Source organism: Dipteris shenzhenensis, chromosome 4, assembly GCF_047967505.1.
Source record: "Dipteris shenzhenensis isolate YYH24624 ecotype China chromosome 4, Dip_SZ_1.0, whole genome shotgun sequence".
NCBI classification, from domain to species: Eukaryota; Viridiplantae; Streptophyta; class Polypodiopsida; order Gleicheniales; family Dipteridaceae; genus Dipteris; species Dipteris shenzhenensis.
This window is the reverse complement of record NC_141599.1, coordinates 52,295,365-52,320,554: the sequence shown is the minus strand read 5'-3', so window position 1 is coordinate 52,320,554 and position 25,190 is coordinate 52,295,365. Positions and strand designations below refer to the sequence as shown.

At 44.0% G+C, this 25,190-nt stretch overlaps 1 protein-coding gene across 1 annotated transcript in view; it reads left to right on the top strand.

Annotated features, from left to right (window-relative positions):
• The window catches only part of LOC147903018 (uncharacterized), an 83,169-nt gene that overhangs the window by 4,553 nt on the left and 53,426 nt on the right, over positions 1–25,190 (top strand). The window contains exons 9-10 of the mRNA XM_087373353.1: positions 24,454–24,501; positions 24,625–24,711. Of these exons, the coding sequence (XP_087229479.1) occupies positions 24,454–24,501; positions 24,625–24,711 (135 nt within the window). The remainder of the gene's footprint in view (positions 1–24,453; positions 24,502–24,624; positions 24,712–25,190) is intronic.

Sequence of the window (25,190 nt, the reverse complement as noted above, 5' to 3'; positions counted from 1 at the left end):
GAAGTCTACTTGTCTTGGGCCGTATAGTCCTTGGGTTCTTTAAGTTTGTGTGGTTCATTTTAGTTAGTTTTTATGGGGGGTTTGTCTTGGTTCCTAGTTCAAGGATCCATGCTTTGGTTGTTGGGATATAGCTCCATCTTTAAGTTTCCTACACTTTTTTGATCCCATTGGGTCCTGGCCATAAATGTTTTTTATTTGTTACAGTAAAAGAAGGAAATGATCATATCATTGGAGTTTGTGCCAGGGATTTGTGGTTTGTTATTTGAGGGATTAAATGTTGAAATTTTGTTGTTAGTGAATCATGGTGATTATTGGACTGTAGTAATATATGTGAGTGATGAGGAGTGGGCCGAGGTTGTTTGGCTTCTGAAGGAAATGTGGCCAGAGTATGTGCTGAATGTAGAGGTCTGTAGAGACGAGGATTTTGAATAAAGTCTTTTACCTTGTGATTGTGTTGTTCAATTGCTTTAAATGTGGGTGAAGGTGGTTGTGAAGGCGGGCCAAGCTCTATCTTTTTTGTTCATCCAACAGCTCCCATGTTGGTGAGAAGGGAATGTCCAACTCTTCAATAGGTTTTGGTGGCTGGGGCAGAGTAATTTCTTGTTCCTGTAACTCTTAATTGATGATTATAGTCAATAAGAGTGAAATTTTACTTTTTTAGCCTAATGTACCATCGAGTTTTTTTGTGAATAAAATATATAAGTGCTGGATCCAGTTCTGCTTTAGCTGCTTACTTAGCAAAACAACTATGCAGAGTGGGAGGGATTGATTCTTACTGCACTTAATCCCCGGGATTGTGGATAGGAATTGTGCTGCTTTCTTGAGTCGAGGGTTAATGATGGTGCGAAGTAATATCCGAGAAGAGGTTGTATTTCGAGAAATTTTCGAGAAATTTAGCGTCGGCAGGTCTTGTAGGGTATTTTGCACCTTGAGTTGGGAGTGAAAAGGCTGTTTGAATTACTGTACTATCAAGGATAATGTTGAGTTGGATTTGATGTACAATAATGGTGACATACTTGCTAACCTGTGCATCGCTGGAGTGGTAAGAATGGAAAAAATCCATGATGTATTTGGTCATTGTAAGACTGTCCTCAAAGGATTTTAGGCTCTCATACAAACTGCCTAGACTCCTTTGCTCTAAGAAAGCTTATGTTGCATTGGAAAGAGCATACGTTGATGTAGGTGGCCACACAAGCTCCAAGGACTAGCCTAGACCCCTTTGCTCTAAGAAAGCTTATGTTGCATTGGAAAGAGCATACGTTGATGTAGGTGGCCACACAAGCTCCAAGGACTAGACCTCGTCAATGGTTGTGTAAGCCAGTGGTGATTGGGGTAGCATTTATACTTCTTGTGTTTCCATGTCATGCACATAATCCTCGTTATAGCTATGGCTTTGAATCACAAATGCTTATAGTCACTGTGGTTGAGAGGAGGTAGATGGCTGCGAACTCTGGAGGGGTCTCGTGACTGAGGCAGCGGGCTCTTTTTTCGCATCCTCTTTAGTGGTGGCATTGTTTTTGAATCTGCATCCATGTTCATTTTAGTTTTTTTTTGTGTACTTTGGCGTTGTATAACAAGACCAAGTCACCTTCATTGATGTCTTTGGCTTTAAGAATCCTGTCAAACCATGCCTTTCTTCTGTGTTTTTCTGTTGTCATGGCATGGTAGGCGACTAATCTGGTCTTTGAATGCTTCTCTAATTAATAGAGTCTTTCGTAGGCTTGGTATTACAAATTCTAGTGGAATCACAGCTTTAGGTTGCACACCAATTGAAAAGGTGTGTTCCCTGTATTGACCTTGAGTGTGGTTCAGTATGCCCATAAGGTTGCATTTAGTTTTTGTGCCCAATCAGAACGCTGTGGTTCTACTACCTTGGTGAGGGTAATGCATAATATTTTGTTAGTGGATTCGGCCTGTCCATTCCCTTAGGGGTAGTAGGGAGTGCTTTTTTTATGGATTACCATAAAGCCAGACAAGAGTTCTTAGATAACCTCATTGACGAAATGCGTGCCTCTATCTGTCACAATTTTAATGAGACATCTGAATCGGGTGATCACATTCTCGTATAAGAATCTTGCTGTACTTTTGGCATTTGCTTTTTAGCTTCAGCCCATTTGGTAAAGTAATTAGTGGCTACAATGATGTAGCGTACATGTGTTCCCTTTGCTGCAAGCATAGTTGAAACCGTATGCGTACGATTGTTCGTATCGTACTGTATTCGTACGTCCGTACTGTACGCGTAGGGTATGGTATTCCGTACGTGATTCTTTTTAGCCCTGGAGCAAAACAGCGACATCCTGTACATTTGCTGTTTTTCGCCCCGTACGCTTCTCCGTTGGCTATGGCCTGTGGCACCCGTACACTGGTGACTTCTAGCCTGCAGCCTTCATTCAGATTCCGTACAGCTAGGCTCCAAGCTCCAACCAGTTGGTACGACCGTACGACCAGCCAGCCAGCCAGCCTTGAAGCCTTCAAGACACTTCAAAGGTCAGCAATCAGCCTGAGAGCTGACCGCTGAAGTCTGACAGTGTGACCTGAGGAGTCAGGCTTCAGAATCGATTGAAATTTGAAGGAGGACCGATGTCACTCCCTCTTACCTCTCCCATGTTTGTTGAAAGTTGAAACATGAATCTTGAGTCTTGAAAATTTCTTCTCAATTTAGACTCTAAATTTCAGATTTCTCTCTCTCTCTCTCTCTCTCTCTCTCTCGCGCGCGCGGAGATGGGAAGAAAGAAAGGAGAAGAATGGGAATTTGTGGAGACACTTAAGCCTTTGGGAAAGGGCCAATTTACTTGTAAATGCGAGTATTGCCCTCATGAATGGGATGGAGGACCTACCCACATAAGAGCACACTTTCTTGGGCTGACAGGCCTTGGGGTTGACCCTTGCTCCCCCCCCCCTGAAAATGTGAAGGACACTTGTAGAAGGTTATAAGAAAAGGCAGGTAAAAATAAATTTGCAGAAGAGCTTGATGCAGATGTGGCTGATTTGGGAGATGTCTTGGAGAGTGGTGCTGCAAGTGCAAGTGCAAGTGGAAGTGCATCTACACATGAATAAAAAAAGAAGAAACAGAAGGTGTCAAAGGGAGCCTTGGCCAAGGCATGGGAGTCCCAGGCACGGAACGATGCCCACATTGCTCTTCGGCACTTTTTATTTGCAGAGGACATTCCTCATTGGAAGGTGAGGAGTCCATATTCTTTGGAAATGGTCCGTTCTTTAAGCCTCCATCTTACAAATCCTTGCGCACTTCGGAGCTGAAAAATGAGGTGGTATGCATAGATCAAGAGTTGTTGCAGTTTCGGGAGATATGGAAAAAGTAAGGATGCAGCATAGTGTGTGATGGTTGGTCTGACACTCGGTGTATGCCTATCAGTAATATTATGGTCTCATGCATTTTTGGATTTGTCTTCTTGAAGTCTGTGGATACTAGTGGGTAGTATATCAGGGGAATACATTTTTGGGATATTAAAAGATGCCATTCTTGATGTTGGGCCGGATAATGTGGTGTAGGTGTGCATGGATGATGCATCTAACTGCGTGCGAGTAGGAGGTTTGGTAGAGGAGTGGCCTCATATTTTCTATACTAGATGCACATGCCATTGCCTTGACCTCTTGTTTGAGGACATCGGGCAACTTGCTTGGGTGAAGCTAGTGTTAACACATGCCAACATGATTGTCACGTTTGTTACTCGGAAGCACACTGTTTTAGCATTATATAGAACTTTCAATAAGAAGGAATTAGTGAAACTTGCACAGACTCGGTTTGCTTATATGTTTATCATGTTAGCAAACTTGTTGGATGAGAGTCTACAATGGATTGCGTCGTATGGTTGTGAGTGATGAGTACTGCAGGAAGAAAGTATCACGCAGTGTGAAAGCACAACACGTGTCTTCCATTGTATTGGGTGCCTCGTTTTGGAAGGAAGCAAGAGTCATAGTGAAGATATGTGCACCTATATACAGACGATCAATGGCATAGACTCCTCCAAGTTCGCTGATGTCAGAGCCTTGTGTGTTAATAGGTGGGATATGATGCACTCTCCTTTACATGTGCCGGCTTTTGTTCTCCATCCTATTTGGAGTATGACGTATGCGTATGGTAATGTATGGAAAAAACTATGGCTGCAAGTTGGATGGGACCCACAAAATCAATCCCTCATTTTTCAAATGGTTTTTGTGCAACAATTGTTGTTAGGGGATTGAAGTCCTTGTGTTGTGGTTTAGTAGTCCGTTGGCATACGATGGATGGCATAGACTCCTCCGAGTTTGCTGATGTCAGAGCCTTGTGTGTTAATAGGTGGGATATGATGCACTCTTCTTTACATGCGCCAGCTTTTGTTCTCCATCCTATTTGGAATATGACGTATGCGTATGGTAACGTATGGAAAAAACTATGGTTGCAAGCTGGATGGGACCCACAAAATCAATCTCCCATTTTTCAAATGGTTTTTGTGTTGTTAGGGGATTGAAGTCCTTGTGTTGTGTTTAGTAGTCCGTTGGCATACGTCACAGCTTTTGACATATTCATAGGCATCTGCCCAAAGTGTTCGCCACCAGTATCTTGCGAGGACTTTTCTTGCTGTGGCTTCCACTTGGAAGTGTCCTCTTGCAATGCCTTCATGGACTTCACTAAGGATTGACATGATCTCATGAGGCATTACACATCTTCTTAAAACTTGGTCCTTGTCCATCTTGTATAGTTATCCTGCAATGAGTTAATAGGGTGCAACTTTTAAAATTAGTTTTCTGACATCCACTGCTTTCATTTCAAGGGGTGGTCTTACTGTCATGAGGTACCCAATGATATCTGCACACCAATCTGGAACAGCATCTATCTGATATAGTGTGGCATCTGGCAAGTCATCTTCTACTCTAGTGGCTTCTTCTCCCGACTTGACACAAGACATGTTATCGGCAATGTAGTGTTGGGCGCCTTTGCGAACCATAAGTTTGAAGTTGAATTCTTGCAGCAAGAGGAGCGATCTGGTTATTCTTCATGTTGTATACGGACGGTTTACAAGATAAAGCAATGCTTGATGGTCGGTGTAGAAGACAGTCATTTGTCAATAAATAGTGTCGAAGTTTCTTAACACTATACACCATTGCTAGAGCTTCTCTTTCTGTGGTGGTATAGTTGATTTCTGTATCATTGAGTTATCGACTGGCAAAGTAGAATGGGTAGTCTTGCTTATGTTTACGAGATTGGCAAAAAACACTCCCAATTGCATACTTGAAGCCATTGTCATGACAAGAGAAATGATTATTTAGTTAATTAATAGTCATTAGAACTTTATTATTGTTAGGCGCCAATTTGATGGTGCGGTTATATGTTTGTATTTATGATCGATCAAGCGGTGTAAATAGTACCGCCAAAACTATGTAACATTGGCCAATGATTAGTAATAAAGATGTGCACACACGTGTCTAGGTCCTAGGGGCAATAGGAAAGGGAAAGGGTGCATTAGAGTGCATTGAATGGTAGGTGCATGGGTCATAGGCTAAGGGTAGGTGTAAATGGGAAGATGGAACTTGAGTGATCTCAAGGGACATTAATGAAAGGGTATCACCCTTTCATTGTGAATCTCACGTAGCATTCTTTCTACCACATTGCATTCATCCGTCATCTCTCTCCTACCTTGCATGTAGGTCGAAAAAGAAACAAGTACTCTCACGAGGGCGCTCTTTCCCATTGGAGGGCCAATCGGCATTCAAATTCTGCATGCATTGCACACATTTGCATTTTCGAAAAGTGTGGATCTTCACAGCCATCAGTATGAACATGAAAATCAATATCCCAATTGAGAGATATAAGGATGGGTGTTGTGATTAGATGTCACTTTAAAAGCTCAAAGGCTTGGTTGCACTCTTCTGTCCATAAGAATTCCACTAATAATTTGTAAAGTGGTTTGGCTATTATGGCATACCACAAGAGAAATCTTCTATAATAGCCGGCATGTCCCATAAAAACCTGTACACCTTTGGAATTTGTAGAAGAAGGTAGATTTTGATTTTGTACATGTCAATTACAATCCAATGTTAAGGAACGATGTGTTCCAAAATAATTCCGTGGGTGACCATGAACTGACATTTTGTTGGATCTACGGAGATGCCATATTCCCTGCATTTGATTAGAACTGCTTCAAGACATTTGAAGTGGTCTTTTTTGTTCGAGTGGATGCACAAATCATCCAAGAATACCCGTAGAAACTTATTCAGAAATGACTTGAAAGCTGTGAACATGACTCTCTGGAATGTGACCGGGGTATTACAAAGACCGAATGGCATAACTCTATAGGCAAATATACGAAATTTTGTTGCAAATGCTGTTTTTGATTGGTCTGCAGGAGCAATTTGCACTTGGTTATAGCCACTAAAGCCATCCAAGAAGCTGTATATCTCTGATCTAGTCACCTTTTCCAATACTGATTCTGATAAGGGTAGGGGATATTGATCCCTGATTGTGGCGGCATTCACATTCTTTAAGTTAACACATATTCTTAGCTTCTTGTTGCATTTAGGCATGATGACGATGGGTGAAACTCAATCAGTGTCCTCGATCTCATTAATGAATCTGGCATCTAAGAGTTTTTCAATTTTGTCATAAATCATGGTGTCATATTTTGGATTTGTTCGATAAGATCCACATATCTTAGGATGGGGGTACCTTCCCTTATAGGTATCGTGTGTACTGCTACTTCAAGTGAAATTCCTTTCATTTTCTTGTATGACCATGCTAGGCAGTCTCGGTATTCCATTAGGAGTGCTTTGAGCTTTGTTTCATCTTCTTGTGTAAGTTGTTTTCCAATGAATACCAATCCTTCTTCCTCCCCTTAAAGAGCGAGGTTTATTGTGCGAGTTTTGGCCGGTCCCTCATAGATTGGAGTCTCTCCAATGCCATCGGTTTCTTGAACTTCATATTCTCTTAGTGGTCTTGGCATTGCTATGGGAACACTACCACTTGTGTAGTTCTTGAAGTACTCCGGCACTTCTCGAAGATCAGCCTCTGATGGTGTTGAACTAGTCTGACATGTGCTATGGGTATTGAGTGGCATAGTATCATTAACCAATTTTTGAGACTCTTGTGGACTTTCTTTATTTGAAGTCTCGTTATCAAGCTTTATCCGCACATGTGGCGTATACTTTCTTACGTTGGGAACTGTGGGGTAACTTTTCCATTGGCAAAGTATTTTCAAGTAAGGGTTCATGTGCTGTGCATACTCCTTCAAGACCATCAGGGGACCATTCAAGAGGAGGTGGCTCAGATTTGGGAGGAGCTGGCTTAGTAAGATACAACTCGACAATCCTGGTTTGGACTTGTTCGAACTCATTAAAGTGTTCGGTCTTGGTTTTGTGGCGATATCCTCCTGTAGCTTTCTTGCAGGATCTTTTGCTATTATTCAACTTTGGGAAGTTCGACCGCTATTAGAGCATGGAGAATGACTAAGTCATTGTCAAAGACATGTTCTTCAAATTGAGCATTCTCAGCTCAGTTTCAAGGTCCCAAGAAAATCTGAGTTCTTATTGGAATGGATAGCTTCTTTAAGTTTCTCGTTTTATTCAAGATTCACCATAAAGAATGGCACCTCTAGATCATAGTTGCCAGAAACAACTGTTTCTTGACAGGAAACGGAAATGGCGAAACGAAAACGGCGTTTCTTGAAGAAACGCCGTTTTGTAAAACTTGTTTTTGACCTAGATCCCCAAAATCGCGATTTCGTCGCCTGGCTCCTTTTTTCGCCGCCTCCTGCCCATTGCACTCCTTCTGTGCATCCTTGCTGCTCTCTCCACCTTCTCTAAGCTCTCTCCATCCCTCCATCCTTTGCTCTTCGACTCTCCATCCCGTTTTCCTCGGGCCTCCATCCTTCTCTTCATCTTCTCCATCCTGCAAGCTGCAGCTTGGCAGCCTGGTCTCCATCCCTCCATCCTTCTTCTCTCCATCCTCTCTTTAATCTTACCTGTAACCTCTCCATCCTCCTTCACTTCTACCTGTGATCCTCCAGGCTCCTTCCACCTCTCCATCCTCTTTTACCTCTGAGCTCTCCATCCTCCTCCTACCTCTCCATCCTCCTCCTACCTCTCCATCCTTTCTCACTTGTGACCTCTCCATCCTCCTCAATGCCGAGAGATGCTTATTGGGTCCATGTCTCCCTCCAGGATAGTTATAAAGGAGGCGGTGGCTCCAAGAAGTGGAGATGCAACTATTGCGGCATAAGCAAAACGGGGTTTGTCACACGGGTGAAAGACCATCTAGCAGGTGTTCCCAGCAAGGATGTAGGACCTTGTGAGTTCGTGCCTACTCCAGTGAAAGGTGGCCTAACAGAATGGAAGCGTGTGCGTATGGCAGCCTTGGCTGCAAAAAGTGGAGGGCAAGGGCTGCAAGATGAAGAAGAGGCTGTTGACACTGAGCCATTGGATGATGCCAGCACATTGGGTTCTGCAAAGCGAAGTAGAGGGGCATCAACTACATCGAGCGCGGGTCCTAGTGCTACAAGAACACCCTTGCCACATGGATCAGTTAGTGTGGATGCTAGTGCGGGAAAAAGAGGATCACTGCAAAGGTCTAGCATTGAAGCACGCTTGCAAAAGCAAGCAATGAAGGAGGCCACTAGTGTGGACACCCTGTGCCTCACATTGCCTTGATCTTTTGATTGAGGACCTTGGGAAGATACCTTGGATTGATGCCATCTTCTCCACAGCCCGCAATATCGTGAAGTTTGTCACAAAGAGGCCCAAAGTCCTCAGCATCTATCGGGCTTACAGTGACCTTGAGCTATTGAAACCTCCAGCCACAAGGTTTGCTTACATGTTCATAGTGGTGGACAGGCTTGTGCGAGTGCGCCAGGGCTTGTTGCGCACGGTTGTGTCTCGGGAGTGGGGAGATTGGGATGATAGAGGCCAAGCAAAGTCTATCAAATTTTTTCGCATGATCATGGATGAGTCTTGGTGGAATCAGGCGGAGGCATTAATCAAATCGATTAATCCTATCTACACGGTGCTTCGCATCACGGACATGGAGGGAAGCACATTAGGGCTCTTGTACGAGTTTATGGACAAGATTGGAGAGGCCCTCAACAGAAACACTTCCCTATCGCCTGATAAGTAAGACTTTTTACTTTTGTAATATGTATAATTATTGCAGTTACTAAATTGCAATTTGTTATCATGAAGCCTGGAATTTTCAGATATATATTATGTATGTACTATGATCTATAGTGTATGAATTTTGCATGCATAATGCATTCCAATTTCTTGTGGCATGATTTAGGGTTGAGTCCATCCGTGCTATATGGAATAAGCGGTGGAATTGGTTCCACCGCCCAATCCATGTGGTGGCACATGTATTGCATCCCCTCTGGCGCAGTCAAGAGCAATATGAGAATGACGAGTTGGAGGAGGGGATGCAACAGTATCTACAAAATTGGACGGGTGGTGACTTGGAGATGCAACGAAGAATGGAGGATGAACTTCTATTGTTCTGCAATCACAGCCTCTCCTTTGGTCGACCTACGGCTAGGCTCCGAGAGACACAGTTGCAGCCTGTCTCCTGGTGGGAGAAATATAGCAACTGTACTCCTACTTTGGTAAGAGACAAGTTACAACGCCACTAGTTAGAGCTTAGTCGTTAAGTAATTTGAAGTTTTATCTACTACAAATATGTTTAAAGTTATCAAGTTCCTGATACTTATCTCTGCTTAATTGGCTTATGGCAGAAACGCCTTGCTATACGTGTTCTCTCACAGGACTGCAGTTCCGGTCCTTGTGAGAGGAACTGGGGCACTTGGGCCCTCTTTCACACAAAGAAGAGGAAGAGATTGAGCACGGCTCAATTGGAGCGGTTGGTGTTTTGTCATTGCAACCTCCGTCTCCTTGAGTTCGCCGCCGGCTGCCCCGAATCTCGCCAAGTGAATGTAGACAAGGTGGACGTGGAGAAGATGAAGGCCATACCAGATATCCCACGGGAGGAGCTGAACATATACACCATGTTGTATGAGGAGCTGTCAGCACCAGCACACCACACACGATCATACACTCAACCATGTGGAGATGGTGCTAGTACTTCAGTTGCACTCGATGGTCCTGATCCTGATGTTGATGATTCTTCTTCAGACAGTGACACAGATGCCTCAAGCTCATTTAAGGAGGCAGAGGATGATGATGACGAGGAGTCCATGGATGATGTAGATGATCAGTAGTGATGTACCTTGGTCCTTGTCACTTGACTACGACTGGTCATTGTATAGACTATAGTGCTAGCCTACTCCAGTCATGACACTTCAGATGCATCATGCATGCATCTTGCAGGCTGCAGCATGATGCGTCTTGATTCCTAGACTATGTTATTTCTTTTTTTATGATAGTAGATACAGTACTTACTACTGAGTATACTTTGGACCTTGGTGCCAAGTGGCAACTGCATTTTTTTATATCATCCATGGGTGCTTTTATTTTGAGTCTTGCATGACTCATGAGTCATGATCATGAAATTTGTGGATCATGAATCATGATCATCTATGGAGTCTGGACATTAGATGCTTTCAGTTTCAAGTTTCAAGTTTCAACTTGTGTGCTAAGTTTAAAGTACTTCAAACGTCTAAATTTCAGATTCTTGTAATGCCAAACTTGTTAGTCATGATACATGTTGATTTCAGATTATTGAAGCATCATTCAAGAATTTAGAATCATAGAGGCATGAATGATGCATTGATGCTTGAAGCTTCAAGTATAGATAATTGTATTATGTATGATTTGCACTCTATTGATAATTATATTATGTATAAAAAATAAAATTTTATACATAAATTGTATCATATTGCCGTTTCTTTCGTTTTTGTTTTGGCGGGGGCCGGAAACTCCATTTCTTCCGTTTTCGTTTCGGCTGGTAGCTATGCTCTAGATCGATTGGTTCTTCATGTGTGAGTGGAGGATTTACTTGCATGACCTTAGCATCAATTTGCGAGAAGATGGGATCTAGTGAATGGCAGCTGTCAATGGTTGCCAATGCTTGGATCCAATTCTTGACATTGTTTTGTGTATCTCTCGCTATGGCATGCTATTGCAAGGGGGCTGATTTGCTTGAGATTGTCATTGAAGAGGTTTCATCCAACACTGTAGGCACGATTGGTTTTATTGCTCATGTCCCCACATTGACTCTTACTGTGGTGTCGCGATTTTGGATTATTAGTCTATCAGTTCCCCAATCATGGAGGACTGATGCTTCACACAACCAAGGATGTTTCAGCAAGATTTGATAGGATTTCTTGCGGAGATCCAAGATTGTGAATTGAAGAGAAAAGCGGACTCTTGCGACTTTTGTTGACACACCATTCACTATTCCCAAGGACTTTGCACGTGAATCATCGGTAAGGTGTATGTTGAAATTAGCCTTTTGCATTGATGGGACACTCCATTCATCATAGAGCTCCTTGGATAGGACATCCACTCCTGCTCCACCATCTACTATGGCTTGGACTTCCTGATATGTTTTATGAAGCAAAGGCACAGTGATGTTGTGTATGTCATCTCTCTCACCCATCCGCACATGGATATCTTCTATGTCTCTCATAGGTGAAGGGGGATTTTTCAATCTATCATTTGAAACTCTCACAAAGATTGGAGCAATTCCGTAAGAGGATTTCAATGGGAATTGACATAGGGTAACAAAGAATGCTAGAGAGTGTGGCAACTTCAAGTTGGTGTGGCGGTACATTATATTGTAAATTTTGTTGCTGGAACAAAGGCTCAAGTACAGTGTCAATACTTGGTGGGACCAAGTCAGGGATAGGATCTTGTCCTTGCTTCTTAGGCTCAAATTGAACTTGTTCCTTTTGCATCCATTGATGAAGTGCCTGAAATTGAGCCTTCTTCACTTATACATTAGGATATCGAGGTTCTTTTATTTGAGGCTCGGGAGCGGATGTGGATGAGCTTGGCAGCTGATTGCTTAGCGGAGGTAGAGACACTTGTGCTTTCTTTTGAAGAGGTCGTCTTGATTGAATTGGAATATTAGGCCCTTGGTGGCCTCTTTTTGCTGGCGGGTAATGACATTCACAGGTTGTGATAATATGCTTGTCGGTCCTAATCTTTGATGGTCCATCCCAATAATGCAGATTGGGACATCAGGCTTAGCCTCATTTTGTTGTGGGACCTTATTTTTCATGGGACAAGACATACAGTCATGGTCAATGCCACAATCTTTGCAGAGTGGTTGGAAAGTAGCGGGGATACCACGATAAGGGTACTCTGCGATCCGGTGATTCTCTCCACAACTGTGGCACTTGATTAGTGCTCGATACGTATTGGGCCGAACTTGATTCACATAGACAAGTATCTGCTCCTTCCACATAGTACACTAGGTACTCAGCTTCATACTCGAATTACGAATCCACTTCCTCGGCTTGAAGTTGTTGTATTGGAACTACCAAAGGAAAAGGATTTAGTGCTCTTGGATATGGTCGTGGATTTGGATTCTTGAGTAATTGTGGAACTTGAGTCTCCGGACGGGAACAATATTTAGTCTCGGAGCTGAGGATGCTTGTGCAAGTGCCGGTTGCCTGTACACTTGGATGGATGCCTGTTGGTATTATTGAGGTCGAGAGGGGTTGTTGCGTATGTTGAAGATGTAATTATTTTTGTCATGCCCACCGACTATATAGATATGGCACCACAACCTTGGCAGTGGATTTGCTTGTGCATTGATTCTGGCTCGTAGGACGGGACATTCATTTGCTGTATGATTGGCCATGCAGTGTGGACACCATACATTTTCTCGCCGTAGATAAGTGTAAGAAGGTTGCTGAGACATGTGAATCTTTTGTTCCATGGCTTGCATCATTTCTTCTCTTAGCTTCATGGTCATGGCCTCTAGGCGAACTTCATTAGATGTTTCTGCAGGGAACTAGGATTTTTTATTTTTAGAGCGCTTATCTCGTGCACTGGCTCTTTCATCATCATTACTGGTGTCAAAGTCGGTCATGCCATCCTCGATGTCAATGGCTGCCGCATGAGCAGAATGTTTTGTTATTGCTAATCTTTTTCATGTCTTTGCGGATTTTTTTCCTTAGGCTTGCAATGAACTAGGCCGTGAGGTACTTATTATCGAGACGTGCGTCATATTTGGCAATTAAGCATTTCATCTTGTCCAGATACGTGCGTACATCTTCTCGCCGACCTTGTTCGAGCTTGCTTAGTTGGAGAGCGGGATCATCTTATAGTCTCTCCGTTTCAAAGCGTCTCTTGAATTCAGTTTGCACTGTGCAGTAGGTCCCATGTGGCTCTTTCTTTCACTAGGAGGTCTAGGTATCATTCTGAGGCTTTATCGGTTAAGGCCATGGGAAACCATGCGACCTTGGTTTCATTGGATTGATCTCTTCTAGCTTGGCAGGCGGTATCAAAATGTTGGAGGAATTGGGCTGGATCGCCCTTATCATTGTATTTGGGAAGTTCGAGTTTGTGCAGGAGACGCTTGACTTGATTGTTATTATTGTTGCAGCCAAAATTGTTGCGAGGGTTAAAGAAATTGTTCCTCTCGACTTCGAGTTCAAGGTCACCATCATTGCAACGACGGTTTGCGATGTCGTGTCGTGGAGGAGTCAAAGGAATTGGCTGAATTTCAGGGAGGGGATTCAAGCCAGAGGGTTGTTAGAGGCATTGGCCAGAGCGTAGTTGCATGCAGATTTGACGAGAGGTGGAACGGGTGCCTCTTCCGCAAGTGCAGGTGTTGATGTAGGTGAGTTAGGGGGGTTAGAGATGCATTACTGTGGTATAAAGGGTGCGTCGGGTGGCAGTCGTTGGAAGGATGGAGGAGGGACTGAGAGCGGGTGGGGGTGGGGATGGGGGTGGGAATCAAGGAGGTATGGAGGAGCGAAGGTGGATTGAAGTGGGGGAGGAGGGTGCGAGAGGAGGGGATTGAAGCAGGGGAGGAGAGGCGCGGAGAGACGGGAGTGGAGGAGCGGCTTGTACCGCCGCCTCTAGGGAGTAGTGGAGAGGGGAGAGGGAGGGGGGGGGTGGTGGGGTGGTAGAGGGGGGTGGTGGAGAGGGAGAGGGGGGCGGGGAGTGGTGGAGAGCGGGGGTGGGTAGAGAGGGAGCGGGGGGAAGGGGAGTGGTGGAGAGGAGTGAGGGGTGGTGGAGAGGGAGGGGGGGTGGGGGAGTGGTGGAGAGGGGGGGTGCGTGGAGAGGGAAGGGGGGTGTGGGGGAGTGGTGGAGAGGGGGGGGTGGTGGAGAGGGAGAGGGAGGGTGGGGGAGTGGTGGAGAGGGGGGGTGGTGGAGAGGGAGAGGAGGGGGGGTGGGGGAGTGGTGGAGAGGGAGAGGGGGGGTGGGTTTTGGAGAGGAGGGGTGGTGGATGGAGGAGTGTGTGGTGGTAGAAACTTGGCGGACGGAAAAGTTTGACGAAAATTCAAGGAGATGGTTACCTACAACGCCCTAGGATTGTTGAGAGCGAATGGACGGTGGGTGGGGGAGTGGTGGAGAGAGGGGGTGGTGGAGAGAGAGAGGAGGGGGTGGGGGAGTTTTGGAGAGGAGGGGTGGTGGAGGGGGGAGTGTGTGGTGGTGGAAACTTGACGGACGGAAAACTTTGACGAAAATTCAAGGAGATGGTTGCCTACAACGCTCTCCCAAGCCTTTCTCGATGTTACAGGATTGTTGAGGGCGAATGGATGGTGGGTGGATGGCTAGGTTATCGCTGCGAGAAGGGCTCGAAATAACTCACCGTGTGAGGATGGGAGTAGGATGGTTGTTACGCTCAAGTCGAGGTAACTTGACCTTGGAAGGGTCAGTCGACATTTTCCTTTAAAGGATCAATATTTGTATTATATTTGTTTGGGCTTCATGTAAATGATCAAAAAGGAATAAAGGTCAAGGTCCTTGGTGAGGGTGACATGGCACTAGACTAGGTGGATCTAAAGGCTAAGGGCCTTTAATGCATTAAATGTGCCTAAGGGCAAATGTTTCTAAGATATCCCAGAGAGGGGTAAATAATGCATTAAGGAAGGGTCCTAAATTGAGGACATGTGGCATACTAGATCCATCTAGGGAGTTTGGGGCTCGTTGGAATTAAGCAAGCAGAGAGCTTTGACAAAATGTAATCTTTTTGGGATTTCAGCAGAGAAGCTTGCAACCAACGAGGTTGGCTGGGAGGATAGACTAAGTGCCTTCGCCCGTGATTCAATGTAAAACTAGAAGCAAATAGATTGGAGTGTTATATTTGGTATCAGAGCGCAGAGTATAGTGCAAGCGGTCTGGGACTGACGGGATGTTGGACGTATCGAAGGACCAGCTGTGCTATCGGGTGGTCACGGGACTAGCTGTCGCAGGAGCGTACTGTTGGGAATTGGTATCATCCTAAAATCTAAGGATGAAAGAGAAATGAACGGAAAGTACACATGGTAGAAGGCACAAAGATCTAGATTGATTTATTCATGATGTGACACTACAATATATAGTGCCAAGTACAATGTACCACACACTAATCTATATGGGATAAATCCCTAGGTGCCACATGGCACACCTACACACTCACACACAAAGGACCACACACAAAGAGCACTCCTAGTGGAGCACTTACACCCAACAAACCCTCCTTAAGTGATACACTAGGAGGACAAAAACCACAAAAGAACCAAGATCCAAAGAACCCCTCCTCAAGGAATATCCTCATACTGTGTCAAGGATAAATCTAGGCTTATGGTTTCTCATGCCAGTGTCTCTGGTCAAGGATAAATCTCATAGCACTAGTGTCACATGCCAGTTATGAGTTTCCAAGGGTAGAGACAAGAGAAGGATCTGGTAAACACAATCACATAGAGAGAGAGAGAGAGAGATGGACCTTGCCACACAACCCTCCTCAAGGGACATCTCTCCTGCTGGTCAAGGATAAATCTGGTACTCATGGTCCAGTTTCTCATGCCATGTCAGGGGTGCCTCATGGGTAGGGACAAAATAATAAGGCCCACAACTCATTACACATATCAAAACACACATAAAAGAGAGATCTTCCACATGGCCTACATCATGTGGTGGCCAAAGGTGTGTACAAAAGGAGAGATTCATTTTAGGCTGTACCAGGGCAGAGTACCCATAATCATAAAATATCATCATGGAGAATAAATCTTTTTATGCACAAGGCAAGTGCATAGAACCCAGCAGAACCATGAAGAAAATGGGAAGGTCTTACCACTTTTCGTGGCAGTGTCTAATCCCTTACATGAGAAATAAGATTCAGTTCTTTAATCTCTTTGAGAAGAGAACTGAAATAAAAATCTGCAGCTCATAAAAAATACATCTTTTTGTATGGCAAGAGAACGCAACAAAGAGCTGAGATATCAGAATATCTGAGTGAAAACAACTCCCTTTGGAACCACATAATCAAGAGCAGAAAAATAATTTGTTCTTCAGCAAGATATCCAAAAAGAAGCAGAACAATACTTTCTTGCTGAATATAACAGAGGACAGCAGAACCTTGAGTAGAGACCAATCACAAAATGAATGTGTGCAGCGCAGCTTGAGAAGGAAGTGTGGCGCACTGCTGCAGCATCACCTTATATCGAAGATAATGAATAAAGAAGAGATGGCTGTCGACAGCTTGAGCAGCCTTAGAGAAGCCATGAAAAGCAACATGTTGATCAGGAACAAACCCCTCCAGTAGAAATGTCACGCAGTAGCAACAGGGATATGCTTCAGATAATGACGGCCAGCAGTAGCACAACAGAGAAGGATGGCCTTCTTCTGCGACAGTAAAATGGAAGCGACCAGCATCGTATCATGAAAGAAGACGTGGGCACATCGAGATGGAGAGAGGGCATGTGCACAGCCCAAAGTTTTCCGGTCAGGAGCAGCTCATGAGATGCGCACAATCTTGGAAAGGTGTTCGCAGCCAGCAGCCTGAGAAAGATTGATGCAGGGCGTGAAACATCTTGACACGAACCAGAAGGGGTGCGGGCCTATGAAGAGAAGCATTTCCGCGCTTAGCCAGAGGTAGGTGTAACCAGAACCATGGCGGCCTGCAACCAGAAATAGAGGAGTTTGGAGAGGATAATCTCGAGCTGAGAGGGAAGAAGAATCTACGTTAGGTTAGGTGAGCTATGACTGAGGTGAAGGAGAGGAGAAGAGAATAAGATGAAAGGGAGCTAGGAGATAAGCTAGAAGAGGGAGAAAAACTAGAGTAGACTAACTATGAGCTAGGAAGAGGGAGCTATGGATGAGGAGTCTATGGCTCTGATACCAATTGTTGGGAATTGGTATCATCCTAAAATCTAAGGATGAAAGAGAAATGAACGGAAAGTACACATGGTAGAAGGCACAAAGATCTAGATTGATTTATTCATGATGTGACACTACAATATATAGTGCCAAGTACAATGTACCACACACTAATCTATATGGGATAAATTCCTAGGTGCCACATGGCACACCTACACACTCACACAAAGGACCACACACAAAGAGCACTCCTAGTGGAGCACTTACACCCAACACGTACGGTTTACGTAGGCAGGTGACGGAAGGCAGACGTATTTTTTTGACACCCGCTGGTTTACAATTAGCTTAGGGCCAGGGAACTTTGGCTCGTGATATTAGGAGTAGTGCACGACCAAAGGGGCTGTAGGGTCACGGATGTCATCGCAGCTACCGTAGGTGATGGCGCAGCTCTGGGTTCACGGACGTCATTGCAGGTTCATACTTGGTATCACGCTAAGGATTTCGGGACCAGGACTCTGGGATATTGCAGGAAGGGACTAGCTGTCGTAATCTTGTGGTATCGTGTATCTTGTCGTTGATTTGAAGGCGTCGAAGACAGGATTACGAGGGCCAGTGAGCATGGACTAGTTTGTAATTAATTATATCGTGATTCTGTTCGTCAACTTGCAGCTAGCTTAGGACCAAGGAAATTAATCTGGATATCTGCGTTGCGTGGAGGTCCTTCAGCGTTACTGATGCTGGGTGTAGAAGAAAACCCGTAGTACTTCAGATTTTGCAAGTCATGGTATCCATGAGAGTTACGTACGTTGCTAACACCAAAGGGTGGAGCGTAAGAGAGGTTGTGGTTCAGATACTCTGCAAGGTTCGGGCGTTATGACAGTACAACATGTCCGTGATCACAAGGCTGGTCATAAATGCGTGTTGGAGTGGCTTACGGGAACTAGTTGACCTCTTCATGAAGCAAAGATATAACCAGGGAGCTTTCTGTGCCTTCTAAGTTTGTTTGCTTCCGTGTTTGAGTTAATTTGGGTTGCAGGAGTTTCCCTAGTATAGGGAAAGGTGGTTTTAGTTACAGTGTGATATATATTTGGTTAACTGTGAAATTGGAGGTTGGACTTTCAATTTGTAATTACAGTTGTAAGCGGTGTTTTATTAAAAAAAAAAAAACAAACAAACATACACAATCCCATTGACCTGAATGGAAGTAGAAGAAGAAGCTTCCAGGATGGATCCCGTAGCGTCGGGAGTCCGGCCGACCCTGCAGGTGTCGCGTCCAGCAGGTCATACACTGTCTGGCAGAATTACAATGTTAGAGGATGCCTTACAACAGATTTTAGCGCAGCAGTTACAAACATATGTGGGGCAGTCTGAACTCAGAAAAACGGTGCATAGTATGTCTGCCAGGTCATCTCGTGAGGAGAAAGGTAAATCTCCGATGGAACCGGAGTCCAGTGTTCGTACGGTCGAGCCTAGGAGGGCTAAGGTGCCTAATATTGCCAATTATAGGCCAGAAAAGTATTCTGGTCGGATGTTTGACCGTAGTTCCGATATCATTGACACCTGGTTACACAAATGGGACGAGGCATTCGCCATTTGTGAAATCAAGAATGATATGATGAAAATCTGCGAGGCCACCCATATGTTTAATGAGGCAGCGGATAGGTGGTGGATAAAACAGCAGAAAGATGGAGTAGCATCCACTACCTGGGAGGGGTTTAAAAAGGAATTTAGAAAACACTTCCTATCTCCTGACGAAGCATCCCGATCTTGGGATCAGTATCGAAATCTTCGTCAGAGAAATTTATCAGTGGCAGAATACACTGATAAGTTTAGAGAAAGTGTAATGAAGGTTGATGAACCCCTATCTCAGTCAATCCAAGTAAGATTTTATCTTTGGATTGAATGATCGGATAAAGATGGAAGTTCGGGCTAAGTATGCGAACACGCTAGATGAAGCAATTGCCATAGCCCTGAACTATGAAGATGCAAAAGGAAACAGACCAAGTGGGTTTGTGCAGGTTGGGACTCAGTATGGGTACCCGAAGAAAACTGGGTTTAAGAAGAAGTGGATTAGCAAAGGGGGTGCCTCACAGCCTAGTGGTCAAGCCAAGCAGGCGAAACCAGTTGAGACTCTTAAATCAAGTACTACCATTGGAATGAAAATAAAAGTAACACCAATGGCAGCTCGGGCTTGCTCGAAGTCCTCTTTGAACCCAGAGCAAAGGGAAAAAGCGAGGAGAGAAGGCTTGTGTTTTGGTTGCCTTCAGCCTCATCAGTGAAAAGATTGTCCATGAAACAAAGATTGTCGGATGGCTGAGATGATGGTCTCAGAATGCGACGTGGAAATGGAGGGAAGTCCCAGAGCAAAACAGATGCAGATTCAGCTTGCGGGATCTTCTCAAAGGTCAGTACCTTTTTTGTTATGTGTGTTTGTTGCTAAGTTAGTAACTAGTGCACTTGATAATATCCTGTCAAAGCCCGCAGCAACGGGGTATACAGCCTTTAATGATACGGAGTTAATTAAGATGAAAGGGCAAGTAACTAATCATCAGGTCATTGTGTTGTTTGACTCAGCGTCAACGCACAATGTAATTAACTCCAAGCTCATAAAGAGGCTGAAACTAAGGACTAGCCCATCTGACTATGCATATACAGTCAGGATGGCAGACGGAAGTTCAACTGAAGTATGGGACCAAAGGGTTACTCGGTTGGAGCTTCGAATTCAGGACTATGCTGAGAAGCTTGAATTTGAAATGACTAAGCTTGCTCATGCAGACATAGCCTTGGGTAAGGCTTGGCATTCTAGGAAGAATGCAGCCATAGATTGGAAAAAGCACATTTATCAATTCAAGATGAATGATGTGCTGTATGTCTTACGAGGTGAAAGGGATATACCTCAAGGACCGTTGGTTTGCGTGATGGAAATTCAAAAAGCTCAAGAAGAGTTTTTGTTTCTTTGTACAACATCGGTAGAACCAATTGATGATTCTTCGGCTAGCACTGATGTTGCTCAAAATGGAGAGATGGCCAAGTTGGCTGATCAAATAACAGAGGAGTTCTCTGATTGTTTTAGGGATGAGCTACCTTATGGGTTACCTCCAGAGCGGAATGTTCAGCATAAGATTGAACTAATCCCGGGGGTCATAATGCTCAGTAATACTCTTACTGAATACCAGAATATCGTCAATAAAGTGTACTACAAACTTTCCGATATACGGACGTAGTAAATCGTTCATAAGCATGACGAATGTAGCTGGAGCATTGGTAAGTCCAAAGGGCATTACCAAAAACTCATAATGTCCAAACCTGCATTTAAAAGCGGTTTTATGCACATCCTCGGCTCTAATACAGATCTGATGGTAGCCACACTTAAGATCTATCTTACTGAAAATTACGGCCCCATGTAATGCATCTAGCAAATCATCGATCCAAGCCATCGGATACCTGTGCTTAGTAGTGATATTATTCAATGCTCTGTAATCTATACAGAGACGAAAAGTATCATCTTTCTTCTTCTTTAATATCACTGGCGAAGCAAAAGGTGAAAAACTTGGTTGAATCTGCCCCAACTTGAGGTATTCTTCCAGTTGTCTTCACACCTCCGCCTCTTCAGTAAAACTCAACCTATAGGGAGGTCTATTTACAGGTTCTACTCATTTTTGGACTGCGGTATTTGAGACACTAAGGACCGAGTTGGGAATGAGTAGTGGGGATCATGCAGAAACGGATGGTCAGACGGAAAGAATCAACCAAATTTTAGAGGATATGCTTAGAGCATATGTGTCATTGAGGCAACATACATGGGACAAGTGGTTGCCATTGTTAGAGTTTGCCTACAATGATAGAAAACATTTCTCTAGAGGGTTCAGTCCGTTTGAGCTGAACTATGGTTATAGACCAGCGAATCCAACTATAGTTGGAATACCTTAGAAAGTGCCTAGTGCCGTGAACTTTGTGGTTCAGATGCGGGAGATGCTAGCACTTGCGGGAGCTAACATCCGCCAAGCTATGGATAGAGCTAAGGCGTATGCGGATGAAAAACGATCCGCTAGAGAATTTAAGGAAGGAAAAAAAGTTTTTCTCAAAGTTCCTTCGCACTCTAAGTCTTTAATTGCAGGAGAGTGTGCTAAGTTATCACCTCGATATTGTGGGCCATGGTTAATTCTAAAAAGAATAGGCAAGGTAGCCTATAAATTAGAATTGCCACAGGGTTGTAAGGTGCACCCAGTGTTTCATGTTTCTCGTTTAAAGAAAATTTTGCATACAGGTGACTCACTAATCGAGGGTGTTGTTTTGTTTCAGGAGATAGAGGATAATGCAAGACGCAAACCAACAGGAATCCTGGACCGAGGAACAATGCAAGTGTGCAATTGGAAGATACCCATGGTGTTGGTTGCATGGCATGGTCTACCTCTATCAGAAGCTACCTGGGAATCCGTATACCAGTTACGGAGAGTGTTCCCAGACTTTATCAAGGACGCTGATGCTGAAGAGGGAAGGAATGTTATGCTCAAGTCGAGGTAACATGACCTCGGAAGGGTCAGTTGACATTTTCCTTTAAAGGATCAATATTTGTATTATATTTGTTTGGGCTTCATGTAAATGATAAAAAAGGAATAAAGGTCAAGGTCCTTGGTGAGGGTGACATGGCACTAGACTAGGTGGATCTAAGGCTAAGGGACTTTAATGCATTAAATGTGCCTAAGGGTAAATGTTTCTAAGATATCCCAAGAGAGGGGTAAATAATGCATTAAGGAAGGGCCCTAAATTGAGGACATGTGGCATACTAGATCCATCTAGGGAGTTTGGGGCTCGTTGGAATTAAGCAAGCAGAGAGCTTTGACGAAATGCAATCTTTTTGGGATTTCAGCAGAGAAGCTTGCAACCAACGAGGTTGGCTGGGAGGATAGACTAAGTGCCTTCGCCCGTGATTCAATGTAAAACTAGAAGCAAATAGATTGGAGTGTTATAATGGTTGTGAGGATGGGAGTAGGGTGGTGGTCGATGGAGAGGGAGGAGGGTCTTGTGTAGGGCTCGAAATGAAGAGGATGGAGGCTAGATGTGGAAGAAGAAGAATGAGGGGGTGGAGTGGGTTTTTATAAGAATGGGTTTAGGGTTAGGGTCAAATCCTAAACTCTTCTCGGGCCATAACTTTTCATGGTTAGCTCAGATCGCTCTTCTGTAAAAAGATGAAATGTTCGAAATTGCGAGCTCTACGTATTGATGTCCATTACCTAGTCTGATTTGTTGAGTGGCTTCTTTTTAAGAAATAAAGAAGATTTCTCAAGGTAGTAACCCAAGGTTGATGCTTGGGGTTGATATGTTTAGCTAGAGTTGGGAAAAAAATTTACTCTCCTTGCCCTTGAGTGTTATGGTCGTGAAAGTTCGTAGTAGTTTGTTTTTTACACATACTTGCGTATGTTTACTTGTTACTTGAGATGCTAGTCTTTCCGGCAACGGCGCCACATGTTAGCTCTTTCCCATGGCTTTCGTAGGAAGAGCAGGGTATTCTCAGTATGCAGGGTTCCGAGGCATTTTGTCACCTACAGATATATTAGTGTCGTCGTTTGTAGTATAAGTGTAGCTTAGGACCTCGGGTCGTATTCCGGTGAGAGATGTAGGCTTAAGTGTAGTAAGTAAACATTGTGCAAGCATGTGTGAAAGGAACGTGCATCATCATGAATTGGGTAATGAAGGATTTCACCTTCATTGGGGGTTGAAGGGTTTAGGAGGAGTTTAAGGGCTAGAAGAGGTTCAGGGTTCAGAAGGAAGTTTTAATTTTAGGAGGAGGTTCCAGGATTTAGAAGAGGTTCAGGGTTCAGAGAGATTATTCCTAGCCTTATGCAAGTATAAGCAGAGCTTTGCCACTTCTCTACATACACATTTTGTGCTACCTAAGTCTATGTTGGCATAGGGACAACATCTCTCTAAAGCCATGCCACCAAAGAAAAAAAGGAATCAGGGGCAAATCCAAGAAAAAAAAGAACCAAGTGCAAACCTGGATAGGATAGTTGGAGTGGAGACACACCACAACCATAGATGGTGGCCTTTTTGATGTAGCGTGGCGTGAGAGAGAGATTCGTATGTATTCAATCTTAGATTTGCTTGTGTGTGGGTGTCTAGGTCCTTAGCTACTGCATCACATATTAGACTTGTTGTTTGTTGAGAGGTTAATGGGATGTTGAGAGCAATGTCATTTTAGTGCCTTGATGAGACCTAATGGTCATTCTACAGAATGTACATCATTGAAAACAAACCTGTTCTTGCAGGGGAAAGCTAGAAAGAAAAAGGGAGGGGGGAGGTTGAAGGGAGCAGGCTGGATAATGGAAGAATGGATTGGGGAAGAAAACGACTATTGAAGGAGAGGGACAAAAATAGAAGTCAAGCTAGGCAGAGGATGGAAGAGGAGGGGTTGAATGAAGTAAGATACTAGGAGGGACAGAACAGGGTGGCAGGGGAGGGATGATCGGAGTAGGCCGAAAGAATGGGCTCAGCAGCAGGAGCATGGGAAGGGAGTTTTTAGGTGGGTGAGAAAAGCTTGTGTGGGCTGCAAGGAGAGAAGCGAAAGTGAGAGAGGGCATGGATGCTGTGAGAAGTGGGGCTGCATGAGCAGCAGGCCACAAAGGGGCAGAGGAGGGGGTGAGGAGAGGAAGAGGGGCTGACTGAGGGTGATGAAGGGACGAGCGGGGGGAGCGAGAATTGGGGGGGACAGTGGGTTAGCATGGAGCAAGGGACAACTGCAACCAGGAAGGACCCAACATGCATCTTTGTGTAAGGATGGGTAAAAAGTTTTCCTTGGAGTATATTAAATGGCAAGTTTTTTCAGACCCGACAGCAAATGTGGCTTAACGAATCAACACTCTATTATCTCTATCTCATCCATGCTACAAGAAGACAAGTATCCTTGAGGAGAGGGGTTCGAGTTATTGGTTCTACCTTCCTCTGTATATAATGTGGAAAAGCTTATCTAATTTAATGCAATTGTGAGCCCATGCAATGCCAATATAAGCCACTCTCTTTCGATGAACACCAGTTGGAGGCACAAACCAATAAGATACTGCATACTTACAGTGGTTCTTATTAGTGAATTTTAAACTCGGAACCAAAGAATAATAGTTTGTTAACGCTCATATTAGGCACAATTGACAATGCTTAGATTCAAAAGATAAGCTCTTTTGTTGAAGGGTGTGTGTGTATGCGTTTATGTGTGTTTGTGTATGTTTAAAGAAATAACTAAGGCAAATTTTTTTGTGCTTTCAGGAAGAATCATCCTCTGTCACTTCAATGGCAACAAAGGACCACGTGAAGGTAGAATCACCATTTTTTTGATATGACTATTGCTGTCATATTTTCTGGAGAAGTTCTATCACTAAAATATTTAGCTGGGTTTTTATGGTACTTTTTAAATTCATGGTTGCTAATTGGAGATAGGGAAAAGCCACTCATGAGCACCAGCTTCGTGAACTTGCATCAATGATAGAAAGGATGGAAAATGGAAGACAAAAGCTTCTCACTGAGGTACGACTGCAAGAAGGTGTCACATGATCTTTCCTGCACATAGCCTAGATGTTTTTTCCTATTGTATGCTTGCTCCACTTGGAATTGACAACAAACAAAGGTGTTATGAATTGTACTGCAAAGGGAACCTGCTGATTTCACAATACAACCAATAGTACATTGAGGGTTACATCTTCTCTGACTTGCAACTATGGATCCCTTGGTGCTCTTGATATGATGCCATCCTCCCAAAAGGTGTTTCTTACTGAAATCCTCCCTTTGGATCTCTTTTTTTGCCCATCAGGGGTTTTAGGGCAGGCTTTTTTTTCCCCCCAAAGAAAGAAACCTTCTATTAATGCTTGAAAGATTTGATACAAGACAACAGCCCCGAAGGTGCTGAGTATGAAAAAAACTGGAAAAGGCTGAAAGAAAAAGCCGGCCTGTTCCAAAGAAGCCCAACTCACGCCTAGGGGATCTCTGGAACTGGGGCTAACAGCCAA